At 36.8% G+C, this 14,896-nt stretch overlaps 1 protein-coding gene across 1 annotated transcript in view; it reads left to right on the forward strand.

Moving 5' to 3' along the window:
• The window catches only part of WDR72 (WD repeat domain 72), a gene marked incomplete at its 5' end in the record, with an annotated part of 107,081 nt that extends 92,595 nt beyond the window's left edge, over positions 1 to 14,486 (forward strand). The window contains 2 exons of the mRNA XM_026060535.1: positions 8,459 to 8,557; positions 14,431 to 14,486. Coding sequence (XP_025916320.1) covers positions 8,459 to 8,557; positions 14,431 to 14,486 — 155 coding nt within the window. The remainder of the gene's footprint in view (positions 1 to 8,458; positions 8,558 to 14,430) is intronic.
• Between the last annotated feature and the right edge of the window lie 410 nt (positions 14,487 to 14,896).

Here is a 14,896-nt window from a genome sequence, read left to right on the forward strand (position 1 = left end):
GGCATGCTTTGATTAAGAGAAGGAAAGTGTATGCAAACTCTAGCATTCACTTTACACACAGGAATATATCAGTGTCATAACAGTGCTGCACACTTTCGTTTCATTTTGTTTTTTAAAAGCAATTTGAGGCAATCTACAACTAGGATTCTTCTGAAGAAATGTAGTAATTTCGAATTGTCTCTAAATTCCCTGGTTAAAGTTGAATCCCATATAAATCTATGTTTGTGAAAAATCTGGCAATAACGTGATTTTAAAAATATGAAGTATGAGTTTCTTCATTCATTATTTTTACAGAAGTTATTGATAAGTTGATAGGCAGTCATAGCTGCAATATGTACTCTCCCATGCCATTATCTAATGTGTAGAAGCCAGTGGGAATTTTGATATATATTTTTATAAAAATATATAGGATAAGAGAGGCTATACACTTTAATTAAAAAAAAAAAACTAATTTACTAGTAACTATCAGAACTGTAATTTGACCTTCTTTACCACTTCCAGTAAAAATGCATGTCTATTATTGCTCAGTGACTGGTTGAAAACTATAATGAAAGAAGTACAAATAACGTTGATTAAATGTGATCAAACAATTCAGTCCTAAACCATGTTTGGTTAAAACACGCACTAACACATATTCAGGGAAACTGGAAAAAAGACATGTTGGCTATCTAGCTAGAAAAGACAGTGAGAAAAAAAGCAATGTGTAACGATGGAAGAATTATTTAAAGACAGTTTGGAGTTTGCATTTTCCTTTTTTTAATCCTCATAAGTTCTGGGGAAGCATATGCCTCAGAGCTTTGCAATAAATGCTGTGTGGGGTTTTATGGGAAAGTATTTTATTTCTTGTACCAGAACAGCAGAACCCACTGAGGCAAATCTAACTAGTTAGGTGTTTTATCATATAGAGTACACAGAGTATATGGACAGATTCTGGTATAAATCACAACTAAGATCAAGAGAACTGCTTTAAAATTGAGTGAATGTTTCATTGCACTAATGAAACAAAAATGGGACGTCCTTTGAGAGCATAATTTGTTACATGCCATTATATTTTAGTTGAGAGAAATAGGGAAGTCCCACTGGGTGAATAAAACTTCAAGGTATATTGGGAAAAGAATCATTGAAAATTTCAGTTTTCCTGTCKGGAGTAATGTTATTCTCATATATATGGAAAAGGGCGGGGGGGGGGAAATGGAGTTGTAAGGTTTTTTTATTTTTAAATATATAAAGATTAAAAAAAAAATTAAGACTTTTATAAGAAAAAATTTCACTTAGTTGCAATTCACTTAGTGTTTAGAACGAGCTTCATTTGCCTGTGACTTAACAGAGCGCAGTAGTAAGTCATATGTTTTTGCCATGACCTTGACGATAAATGAGTCCTCACTAAGTGAAGTGGACCAGGCTGCTCCAGATGCATGGTTTAGTATTTATGCATTTTTAAGTGTATTAGACAAATTAATGGTAACCACATAACACTGCAGTCTCATATTATTAATAATTTTTACATTACTCTGTTCAGTTTGGTCCTCTTGTTCGAGTGGACTTAAGCTTCTAGTTAGTAGGACTAAATGCTGGTGGCAGACAGGCAGTCTCTGTGTCATATCCCGTGGGCCAAACAGAATTTTCATTATTTTGTCTCATGATCAAAAGATTATGGTATTTTGGAAGACTCAGGAAGTCCAGTATTTTCCAGTTTGAGATGCAAGTGGGTGTTTCCACTGCCTTGCATTTTACTGAGACTTTCTGGGGAGGCTGAAGCATCCATTTAGTATGCTCTGTCAGAACCCTAAAATTTAAAATGTGGAAAATCCCCATTTCCCTGCCAGTGCCAGACTGAGCTATGCAGTGTGATTACTAGTATTAGGTCCTACTTCTGTATTCAATGTGTTAGATTTAATTACTTTAGCTTCCAGTTTGACTTGTTCCATACTGGGTTATTTCAAGGATAGTTCCAACTGCTACATTTACTTTAGAATACTAATGTAAATGTTTCTCCAGGTTAATTTCTTAATCTCTCTTCTAAATCAAAATGTAATGAAAGCTGGGCCAGTGTGACATTTAATCACAGAAATAATCAGAAAATAGCAACCAGATATTCTCAATTAAATGGCAACTATATTCAAAAGTGCAGTTTTTTTAAGTGACACTAAAAATTATGACATGACCAACTACTGATGTCTTTTGTCAGTGAGATGAATTAGTGGTTTATGAGGCCTGAGAAATAGTCTGGACAAGAAAAATAGGGTTCAATTCAATAAGGACAAGAGCAAGGGTCTACACTGAGGTGGAATTAATCTTTTGCACCTTCATGCAGGGAGCAAATGGCAAGGTAACAGTTGTTCAGAAGAGAATCTGGATCCCAAGCTGATCATGAGTCAACAGTGATCATGCTGTGGCAACACAGGGAGGCACCAGCCCAGACTCTGCATGCAGGAGCAGCACCTGTAAAACCTGCAAAGTAATCCTTCTGCTCTCCTCAGCCTTCGCACCAGCAGGATATGTTCCCAGGCTTTCTGACTCGCTATGCAGCTGGCACGCTGCTCAGCCAGGAGTGCTAGCACCGTAGTGAAAGGATGGGTGCTCCATACTGGCATTACTGGTGTTACTTCATTATCTGCTTTTTCTGTTTCTAGATGATTATGGCAAGTATTGCAAGTATTTCACCTGCCATTTCATGAATGCTTTCTGCATTACTCATAATAGCAAAATAATCATCTCCTTTTAGGTTGACTTCAAAATAGAAGGAAAAAAAAACTAAGTGGTGTAGTAATTCTCAGCTTGGAAAAGAGACAGTTGAAGGAGTATACAGCAATGGACTGTTAAATCACAGATGTCATGGAGAGACTGTGCAGGTGTCATACGTGTGCCTCTTCTCATACAAGAACTAGGGAGTTTCAAATAAAGCTAATAAGGACACATGCAAACAAACAAAAGGAGATGGCTATCTGTGTGGTAAATCTGGAACTTCCCACCACAGGATGTTAAAGATGTGAAAATTTTATACACGTTTAAGAGAAAGCTGCAGAAGTTTGCGGAGGAGAGATGTACTGTGGGTTATTTAATGTAAATAGAAACTACATCTGGCTCTAGAATCCCTGAGTTTCAAACTGGAGACTGGGAGAAGGTGCTGGTGCAGTATTACTGTGTGGTGCAGTAGCACTGTGCTGTTCTTCTGTTCTTATGCTCTTCCCTAGGCATCTGCTTTTAAACACTGTTTGAGACAGGACACTGCGTTAGATGACATTTGGTCTCAGCAAGTACAGGTGTTCTGTGAATTTTTTTTTTTTTTAATAAGATTCAAACCATTTATTCCCCAGCTTTCCATCTAGCTTCTTAGGTGCAGTATAGTAAGCGATCGTAGACCTGGTGGATCCCAGAAGTGGCATTGCAGGACAGTTGTTTTAACAATTTACTGGAAAAAAAATTCCCAACATTTTTCTTTTGCTTTACAGACAGCTGCTGTTTTATTTAGATTCAGTTTGCTCTATATTCTGTACTGGACCTTAAATGCATTTATGACCCATAGGCCACCTTGCCTAATATTTTGATTGAAAAATATTTTTTGTTGTCCCATCAGATTGTTCTGAATTGTCACATATTGAATGACAAATACTGTCTTGCTTTCTCTGCAGGTACACTGCCTTTAAGTTATTGATCCATCTAATCAAAACAAAAATGTGTCTTACCAAAAAAAAATACTAATTGGTTTATTCACTGTGTTATGCAATCTTTTTCTCCAGTAAGTCTGCCCTCTTAAAATTGGTATTCAAAGCAAAGATGCTTGGACTTAAGTGTGTGATATTTCTGACCAGAGTGGAGCAACGATTTTCAGTGTTCAAACAGAACAGGTAGAAATAAATGACAGTGATTAATTGTTGTTGTAAGGATATTCAGAAAGGACAGCTTTTCCTTTAAAAGTTTTTTCACAAGAAGGCTGGTCTTTCATGCAGTCTGTGGTCTCTTTTTGGAAATAGTTTGTTTTTATTTTGTGGAATTTGAAATAATTGGAAACTGTATACATAAACATTTCATTGAATACTATGATTTTATGACATCCTTTTGCTATGCTAAGTTCCATACCTATTGTATGACTGTTGTATGACCAGTTGTATGACAGTCTTTTCTGACTGAGCACTGTAATGTAAGAGAATGACTATCAACTTCACTAAACAACTATTAACAGCTTATTAAGAAGTGCCAGAAAAAAAAAACTACAATTCTCAAGACTGAATCTGTACTGTGAAGATTTATGTCATTTTCATATGCAAAGTTCAAGGTCATCTGCCTCAATGAAAGTCTTTTTGCTTTACTTTTGTGCTAACAAGGGCAATTGGTACTATCCATGTAGTAATTTAAATTATGGCTCACTGAACAGAAAGAAATTATCATTGGGGTTACTATATCAGAAATTATTGTTTTGTACTCTTTATCTGACTTGGTGGGTTTGGGGCTCATTTACACTCCAGACATTTACATCACTTTGGCTACACAAATTAGCTTTCCAATGGAAGCCAAAGTAATTTTAAGGTCCATTTAAACCCAAAATAGGACAGAGTAGCCTTAGAATGAATAAAGATCACACCATTTATGTTTAAATAAGTTCTTAAATTCTGTCAGTGTACTGGTTATAAGCTGTTCATAAGAATATTTCCCCTATTGACATTTGAGCATAAAACCCTATTCCCATAAGGGATACTTTAATTTAGTAAAGTAGGTGTCAGCTATAAGATTATTAAGTCCTGGTACTTTCTCCACGATTATATAATGTCATTTTTTACTTTCACTCTTTATTTGGGCCAGACTGTTCCTCTCTTATTTTTAACTTTTCAGTTCCCTTTGTTTTCTTGTCTTTTATGATATTTTTAAGGAACATTCTTCTTCAAACTGAGCACATAACGTGTGATGTTTAAAAAAGAAAACAGATTTGAAGGCCCCTGCCTAGGTCTCTTTCTTCTCTCTGTGTACACTCATTATGTAACTTTGTAAAGTAGGGTATTGTGAAGTGTATTTGCCAGACTTGTATCTAGGGAGATTTGTGTACTTCTGGGTTGCTGACAAGGCTAAGGTACACGTCCCTTCACTTGCACCACGGGCCCCCACCTACCCCATCCCATCCTGCCTCCTGGTTTTCTGAAGTATCCACTTTCCCCCCGTTCTTTCGTCTCTCCTCCTGAATCTCATTCTCCAGCAACTCTTTTCACATTCATTGTCTAGAGTTCAGGAAAATCCTTTCCATCTGTGCTTTTCACTCCCGTAAAACTGTTCTTGATGAGTCCTTTCTACCCAACTATTAATGCCAGTGTTTCATCATCATCTTCCATCATTTGTCAGCCAACCTCAGCTCAGCTTGTTATATTTTTTTCTCACTGTCTTGTCTGTCTTGGGCTTGTATGTCTCCATCCTCTCTGGAATCTCCCCTTATCTCTGTCATCTTTACTTAAACATATTAACTGGAGATCCTGCTGCTTTGCCCAGGAATCTTGCTGGCCTCTGTCTAGGTCTCTTTCTTGCTCACTTCACACCTTCCTTCTGATGTATTTCATCTGTGTAGATCTACTTCTTAGCTGTTGCTTATTCAGTATCAGATCTCAACCTGTCTGATGTTTCCTCTGATATTTGTCATAATCTCAAAATAAGGAACTAAAACAGAGCTCTTCATCTTCTCTTCCAAACCCTCTCTCTGGTGACTTTCTGAATCATAGATACCTCTTCCTTACATCTGGGTATCATGTTTGGCTCAGTGCTCTCTGTCGAGGCCCTTACATCTCTGTCCTGACAAAACCCGCTAGTATGTCTCTTTTGCATGTTTGGTCTAGGTCTGAATCCAAGCCCTTACCCTGCTAAGCTTTTGGATACACTGTTGTGTGAAAATTAGCTTGTGGTCTGGCACTCACCTCAACTGAGAGGCAGCTGTCGTTACACTGAAGTACTTTAGTTACCTCTTAGGTGAATCTGGTGCATTCCCTAGGAACACTTCTGAGCTTCGCTTTCTTGCAAAGTCAAGCAGGTCAGTTTAAACCATATGGCTCCTGCTGACATGCTCTGGGACAGAGGGGGAGCACTTGAACAGCTTTGTCTTGGTCTCATTCAAGAGCAAATACAGCACTGACTTCCAGTAAGTCATGTGTCTGTCAACTCCTGACTGGGACTGGTGCTTGACTCTGTGAATGCATCTCCTCTGCTTGGTGCTGTGCAAGACCAAACAGATTCTGCAACTGAAATCGCCTTACCTGAATTAAACTCAAATTACATAGCCTCTTATAACTTGGCCCAAGAAAAGCTTAGTAATAGTTTGAAAAAATGGTTACTGAGAGTTGGAGCAACATACCACTGTGGCAATCTACTGCATAAAACCAGATCTCACTACTGATCCCAAAGTCAGGAGCTTCAGGTCCATTCAGAGCAAAAGGGCAATTCTGAATTTTTGGTCACTGCTATGATTTTAAAGCGGACAGCTCTAGTGATTTTTTTATTTCTTTGCAGAGACATAGCTGCATTTTTTGTTCTCTCCCTTTTATCACAGTATTCTCTTTGGAAATTTTCCTATTGCTCTACTTCAGAGAAGTTCTGACTTTTACATTCATACAGCAGTAATGACTCAATCTATCACTCAGCACAGCAGAGTTGAGTATTTAATGGGAAGAACTGTTTTAGAAAGAATGTTCTAAAACATTTGGCACAAAAAGCTTTGAAACTATAGCACACAACTTGTATTTTCCAATTTTTCTTTTGGAAGTGGGACTCATGGCCTTCAACTAGTATACTTGAAAATTATTTGAATATTTTAGAAATCACAGAAAAACATATATATCTTTGGAGACATTTTTTCTTTGAAATACCATAGTATAAGTGAACAAGAACATTTCTTATCTATTGTAGGTTGTTCTTCTGTGTCAACTCGCCTCATGCAGATTATGATGTCAACTCTTCCATAGCAGTGGCATGAATTAAAACTCCTTTTTATGTGGATAAGTCTACTGTAAGATTAGAAATGTAACCAGTGTTCCTGCTCTATCTGTGCAGGGCTTTATTTACTGATTAGCTGCCATCTTGAGGCAGATTTTTTTAGAAAAATCTAGCATTTTTTCAGGTGAAATGTGCATTATCACTATCACAGCTTTTATGATTTTATTCTGTTTTAATATTGTACTTTCAAGGGTCTGATCCCACCATTATTTTGAAGTCCTGGTTGCTTCAAGTGGACTCTATGCAGGAGGATGTAGGAGTCCGGAATGGTGGAACCTTTGCAGACCTGGGATCGGTAGCTGCACACTGATGGGAAGGGCAGAGCATTGAAGCAGAATATGTGTCATTTGAGGACTTCCTGTCTGAATAATGCCCTGAAGCCTAGTGAATTGATTCGTAATTTGGGGAAATTTAAATTATATTAAGCAGTCCTTTAGCAAATATTCGTCTGGTAAAAAGAAATCCCTAATGGCACCAGGGACCAAATTCCTTGTTTTGAAAAGAGGGCAAAACTTCACTGGGGTTATGTATAGGCGTTGGGATCCCCATCCACATCAATTAGTTCGGAAGTTTGAAACCTTGCTTAGTTTTGTAGATATCAGAAAACGATCAAGTCTTTGTTAAGGTCTAGTCACTCCTGTTTTCCTAGGAGGTGAGATCTGCTAAGAGTTTTAATGGGACTAAGGGACTGAGATCTAGTCTTTACTATGCTCTTCTGTAATAAGCTGTTTAATAATTGTATTTTATCTTCAAGTAATATATTCTGGTCAGAATGGAGATATGGAGTGGAAGAGAGGGAATTTGGCAATGACAAGAGGAATAGCTCCGTTCTGTTTAGGAAAACTTAAGTGGGATGTGTTTGAAAAGTCAAGTGAATTAAATATTCTTATATTGACAGATTACTATTTTCTTGAAAATATTTTCCTATTCTGAAATGTAAATGTTTTAGCAATTAAGTAAAAAAGACATCAAATTTGATCATTTCTAAACTGCAAGTCAGTCTGTTTTTTACTGAACATTGAAATTATCACTGATTTTATTATACATTGTAGCTTGCTATATACAGCATATTTTCATCTGAAAATTTGTATAATTTTTTTGCCTAGTTAATGACTCCTGTAATTACAAGACCACCTAATCAATCTTTTATATTGTTTGCTGGCTTCTTTGGTGAAACAGCCAAGCACTTTGTATGGCTGCTAAATGATTGTACTGTTTTAGGGTTTTTTGCAAAAAAGTATTTTTTCTTACTTCAAAGGGATCATATTTAAGCTATGCCCCGAACATCTCCCCAGATGAATTCATGTCTGTAAATTTTTCAACTGTGGTATGGTTTCATGTAAGTACTTTGAGTTTCTGTTTTATTTCAATTTATTATTTGTGTTTACAAATTGTGTCTTCAGCATTGAAAGATCTGCAGAAAAGCAGGAAGTGTTTATTTCTGAACGTATTACAGTTCTCCCTCACTCTATTTTTTCTTTTATCACTACAGTCAGTGTGCTGAAGCATGACAAGAGCTCAAACTCAGCAAACTTCCAAGATGCGGAGGATACACCTGACACATGTGTCTTGGAAGAGTCTGAAAGTCCAGGTGAGAGCCATTTAAAGACAGTCACCAAGTATCAAGTGATAAATCTGACACAGCTTTTGGGCCTGTAAGAAAAGCACATTGTAATGCTGTTTCCTTTTTAGCAGCTGCAATGTCAAATTAATGGTCACCTCCAGGGGTCACAGTGTGGAGCTGTTATCCTTTCCTCTTTCATCAAGAATTCAGGTCTTAGAAAGGATAAAGGCTTTATGACCAAAAAGAAAGCTGACACCACTAGTTCATTATAATTAGTTTTGGACTACACTTCTTAGTTAATATATGTACAATGTCTGACCCTTTGAAGGTAGCATGAGATTATGAAAAATTAGGAGGACTGTATGTACTGCAGTTGAGTGTAGCAGTGGACATTCAAACAGTGTATCTCTGGAGAAAAGCAAATTGGTAGTGTTAAATAGCTTGATTCTTTTCTTTAAATCAGCTCACAATCTTTATTTACTTTTTATGGCTTTTAACATTGATTCAGCTAAATACAGGAACATCCATAAAGTGCATTCTTTTTGGTGACTATAAAATTTATCTTCATGTAGCTTCATTATCTTTCTAGCTATGGAATATCTAAGAAATTTATTAAATGAATCCCAAAGGGCAGCAATTAAATATAAAGTGTATCCAGTTATAGCTGATTAAAAACATTCTGTGTGACTAAATACTAAGATCCGTTAAGTGAGCTGTGAGCGTGACCCACATACACCATATATGTAACCTGTACATAGTAGTCATTAGTGAAAGAGTTAAACATCTTTTTTTCACTTGATATTTTCCTTCCCTGCTTTATCTGGTTTCTGTGTACCCTCTTGCATCTTTGTGTGCTGATCCGTGTATCATATTTTTGATTCATCGTCTCTGTGGCCTGTCAACTTAGTTAAGAGATTTCCAAATCTTGCAGCCTGTGCTGACAGGGGGCAGCTGCCAACAGTCCCCTGATCCTTCCCCAAGGAACACTGCTGAGATTTAATTTTCAGTCAAAGGGTGCAGTCTGAAATCCATGTCAGGTCCCCTAAGTCATCTCAGAACCCAGATAGGACCCATGTCTGGGGGATTATATTTCAGTGCACTCCACTCCTTCAAGATTCCTTGGGAGTTCAACTGCTGTCATATACCTGATTGGAACTGCATTCCCTTTTCATCTTTTCCGCAGAAATGAGCAATAGTATATTATAGAATAATTGAAACCAATGAATTGTAAGTCTGTATTCCTTTTAATACGCTATTGTATTAAAGCTGCTTTGGCTTGGACTCACTACTGTACCGCAAAAGGCAGCATGAGATTTAAAAAGAAATAAATAATCTACTTGGGAAGGAAACAAGTTTAACTCCTTACTTCAGCTACATCAAACTATCTATGGTACATAGTACCTCCTTCAGTAGCCCCTTCTAGAATGATTACAGGCAAAAATGTAGCTAGTCCCAGTACTGATCTGTTCTGAAGGGAGAAAGAATTTAAACAAAGTGGTTCTAAAGACTTCAGGTGAGAATTGATGTAACTTAAAGATAACATTAGTTTTAACCTTAATTTAAATTATTCTGTGTGTCGAAGTGTCTGTGTGGCAAAGCATACACATTTGGATAGGAATTTGAAATGTCCAGTTCTGCATTGTGCATATCTGTGTGAAGTAATGGAAAGAATAAAAAACTGTCAGGAGGTGAATAATGACTGACAAAAATACATGTTGATAAAGCATCTAAACTTAAAAACTGAGTTCCATTCAGTCCATCTGACATCATTAAACTGGTAATAAACAATGAATTACTCTGGCTTTTGTTTCTGTCCATTCCTGCATTTTAAGACATCTTGTCTTATAGGTCTGAAAACCTCAGGAGATTTCACTACTGGTCTCACTGCTTTCCACTGAGAATTTGTGGCTTGGTTGTCATGGAGACATCGTATTTCTCCAAGAATTGCTCATATTGATCCGTGGACAGGCGTAAATGGCCAGGCGAATGTGAGGAGTAAAGGGGGTTGGGCAGTACTATAAAATGACCAGAGGTTATGGGTCGGAAATAAGCTCATAGCAAACACTTAGGTAAAGAGAAAGAAACAGTTTCATTTTGTTTCAGGATTTCGTTTTTGCACTTTATGCCATTGTCTTCTTTCACTATAGACTGAAAGAAACTTGTTAGTCACTTGTCATGTCAGATCTTTGGTGCTTGTCCTGACACAGCTGTCAGCCTTCCAGCTCTGTGCAGTTCAGGGACACACAACAAAGAGCTAGGAACATGAATTATTTATTGCTCCTTGTGTGGATGAAATTCTGTGATAAGAAATTAAGACACTTCTGACAGAAGTCCTTGTTTGAAAGGAAAGATTTGGTAATAGAATGCATTTACTTGAAACTTACCGCTTTTAGTAGCAAACATTTAATAATATAACATTTATGGCTATGATTTATTCCTGTATTTCTCAGGTCCTTTAACTTTGTATTTTGGAGTTCGAGAGCATCTAGGAGGCCAGCACTTGATTTGGTGAAACCTGCAACTTTAGAAACTTTCTCACGCATATTCAAAGTCTGGGCAAACTTACAAACCTCATTTATAAGTTTTATTAAAAAGTTGCCTGTGTGTGTGTTTTGCAGAACGTCTTGCACTTCATTTGCAATATGTTGTTGTATATGCCTTTCCCAGAGAAATGATGTTAAGAAATATATTGACTTTACTGTCTTTTTTAGTGAGGAAAAGGTGAAAGTATGACAATGCATCTGCAAGGAATTCTAACTATTCCTAGAAAAGGTGCTTTATTACAAGTCCTAACAGAATCAGTAAGGTTACAGATGTATAGAGCTGCTATTAACAGACATAACTGTGTGTTGTCTTTTATAATGGTGACTGGTAGAGTCTCTAACCTTGAATGTTAGATTGAGAGTTATTTTCAAAGTGATCTTAATTTTCTAAAATCACCTAAAGCCCACTCTGCTTATTTTATTTTCACACTGCACATGTTCTCACTGCTCCAGATGTAGGCCTCAAATAATCATGGAAAAAGGCATAAACTCAGATGAATAGCAGGAATCCATTTGACTACACAAGACACCAATCTGAGATTTACCTGTGATTTCTTGTGTTCAAAGTGTGATCTGAACTACTCTCAGATAGGTAATGAAACCCCTCAACCTGCACTTTTCTCTTGGATAATTCACAGCAAACGCTTTTCACATGTGATGGACAAAGGTAAATATCAGACTGCAGCTTCTTGTCTAAGTGAAATGGATTTTAGTTGCTCCCTTCGTGTGCCTACAAGCTGCCATTATCTGTGATAGTGGCTCATGTCTATTTTAGCCCACACACAGAGGAGATGCTGGGCTTCTATGCCAGATGCCTAATAGTAGGTTTATCACTGCCATTTTCCCCACATGCTGAGGACTACTTCTGTTTGATATGCAAAGCCAAAGCTTTTCAAACTTGTCTCTGCTCTGGCCTTGAACATAATAGTCAGATAAGAATTACAACAGCTTTTGTAGAACTTGACTCTTAAACATATCAACCCCCCATAAAGAATTTGCTATCCCTTAGAGTGCCTCTTCAGTAAAAATAACTTTTCTAGCCATGTTTTCCACTTTGTCAGTCATATTTTCCACATTTAGACAAACTGAGAAAGAGTCCAAAACTGAGTGAATGTGGATGTCTAAGTTAGATTCTTAGGTCTGAGCTATTCACCTGAATTTTCTTTTAAAAAACAATGGTGAAGAAAAGGTACCTTCAGAGATCATCCTGTTCAAAGGGAGTTGTTTCAGATGAGTTTTAAGGGGACTGAAGATGCTCTGAATTTCATCCATCAAAATCTGAGAGGAATGCAGCAAGGCTTAACACAACCTGAGATGTCTTAGCTTACATACATGGTGCAGTCCCACTAAAGAAGCTTCTGCAAGCCTAGCTCCTGTAAAAAAAAAAAAAGGAACAGATCTGAGCTGAAGTCAAGCAGAACAATGTAGGCAGAGATACCCCTTCCCTCCTATATCCCCCAATAGAGATGTTACAGTAGACCAGGCAAAAGACTGTTACTTCCATTGGTAATAAAAGGAAATTGAGCTTCCCTAAAGGAAGACTGACTTGAGAACTGCAAATTGAATTTACAGAGCATTTTCTATCTTCTGAATGAAAACTGTGTAAATGGTAGTGGACCGCTGTATGCCTATGGCCTTCAGTAACCAGGTAGTATCTGAATCAACTGATCCCTTCTGCAGCTCATTCTCTCTCTCATCCCTTCATATCAAAAATGTTGTCCATCTTAAATTTTTCACTCCTTGTTTTTTGACTTTTGGAGACAGAATGAAATTCTGGTTGTATTACAGGTAATAGTGAAAATCCCAGTAGCTGCTTAGTTGCTTGTGCTAGATAAACCTTGGTGCAGATATGGGAGAGATCGCTGACCCTCCCTGAAATACAGTGTGTGAGATGGAACTGTAGGAAATAGAAATGAGAATGAGAAGAGATATCAAAAAGAACAGATTCTCAATAGCTACAAGGTGCTTAAATATACAGCACTAAAATTGTGACTGTCTTGTTACCAGGCAACTTGCACTTACTCTTACAAATGTTCAGTTACCAGCTTCAAGTTGCCTCCACTGGAGAGTATGTTACTTAAGTCAGTGCCATGTCACTTATATGTCTACAGATCAGTACACTGGCAAAAAGTAATACTCAGTCAATTTTCAGTAAATTTCCAACTATGCAGCACCCTAAAAAAGTTTGGTTTTCTTTTTCAGTGTTTGCATCACCACAGAAACTGAGGTAGCAGTAAAAAGAGCGATAAAAAGGTAGCAGCAATAAAAGAGGACTGATCCAGGAATGGAGTGCTGGAGGTTGTTGATGATGATACATGAAGCAGGAGGAGTATGCAATATAAGGGCAGCCCATTGATCACAGGCACTGATATCCCCTACTGTTCATCAACAGTGTTTAAAAGTTACAGTGGCCAGGAATTATTCCAGAAATTAAGTCCGTAAGAATTTCTCTGCAGTAGATGTAGTGTTGTGTCACATCAGCATTCAGGGTTACTAGTATCGTGACTCATCATATAGTAAATTGGACTGTAAAACTAGAAGGCTACATAGTGGACTTCAGGAAAATGTATATCTCTCTGTGTCTATGATATACATACATAGACAGAAATGGATAACTTGATTAATTGAGAAGCAGATATCCATTAAGTTAGAAAAGAATAGTGTGTGCTTCCTTCTTTCTTTGTGTTCATCTACTCATGAACAGTGTTGTATTTATTTAAGCAGTGTTGTGCAGAATGTCAAATACAAGTAATTTTTTAAATTCAGGTTGTAAATGTTATCATACAACAAATAGGAAAAAGTCATAAAGCTAAAACTTGCTTGCTTGAGAGTGCTTTTCTGTGGAATTCTAATAAACCATGACAATTAAATTATAATGCCTTATTAGTGTAACTCCCTATTACTTCTGTTCATAGTTACTGTAGGATTAGTTCTGTTGAAAGGATACGTATATAATTTGAAAATGGTATTTGCATAAGTCTGTTAATGTCAAACAGAAATTATCTTTCTGCTGATCCATTGAGAAGTTTTCCTTTTTTAAAAAAAAGGAAGCAGAAGGAGAAGACCGTTCAGGAGAAATGTTTTGGAAAAGGCCATCCATTCCCTTGAGCTCTTTTGAGTTCCGTGTTGCCTTTTGTAATGTATCAATTATGATGTAAACAATTTTCTGGAGGTAGATTTGTGGTATTTTTAACAGCAGAATATTGGTGCTGAAGGTCTTGATTTCTTTCTATAATTCCAAAATTATAAAGATTTTATTATTTTATGAAAAGATTGTCAGGGTCTTTTTAAAGAAAATCTTGCCTATTGCTTCAAACTGTACAATCATTAAGTAAGATGAATATATTTCTTTTCCAGATGACATGAAGCCACATCCTTGGATATCTAAGGTGTGCTCCTGCAAAGTGTGTTAGAAAACCCTGCTTAGCCGAAAGAATTAGAAGATACACAAGAACAGCCAAGAAATAGGAAATACATGACATGGACATGGAACAGATTGTTGTATTTATTACCGTATACCTTTAACAGTTCATTTTCAGAAGAAATACCTTCCACATAATCAGCTTCTTTTTGCTGATTTATTGACTTCAATGCACAATTCCAATACTAGTAGATTTTACACTTATTCAATTAAATTATTTCTAACATAGAAAATATCAAGTCCTTATTTTAGATGTTTTTCACTAATTTAAACATTGATCCCAAGTCTTGCAACAGTGATTTACCATAAATTTTTGCCTCAATTTGAATAGCCTTTTGCATACAACTCATTTAAATAATTAAATGTAACTTTTTCTCTCTCCTTGCTTTTAATTTTTATTAC

This window comes from Apteryx rowi, unplaced genomic scaffold, assembly GCF_003343035.1.
Source record: "Apteryx rowi isolate R43461 unplaced genomic scaffold, aptRow1 scaffold_17, whole genome shotgun sequence".
Taxonomy (NCBI): domain Eukaryota; kingdom Metazoa; phylum Chordata; class Aves; order Apterygiformes; family Apterygidae; genus Apteryx; species Apteryx rowi.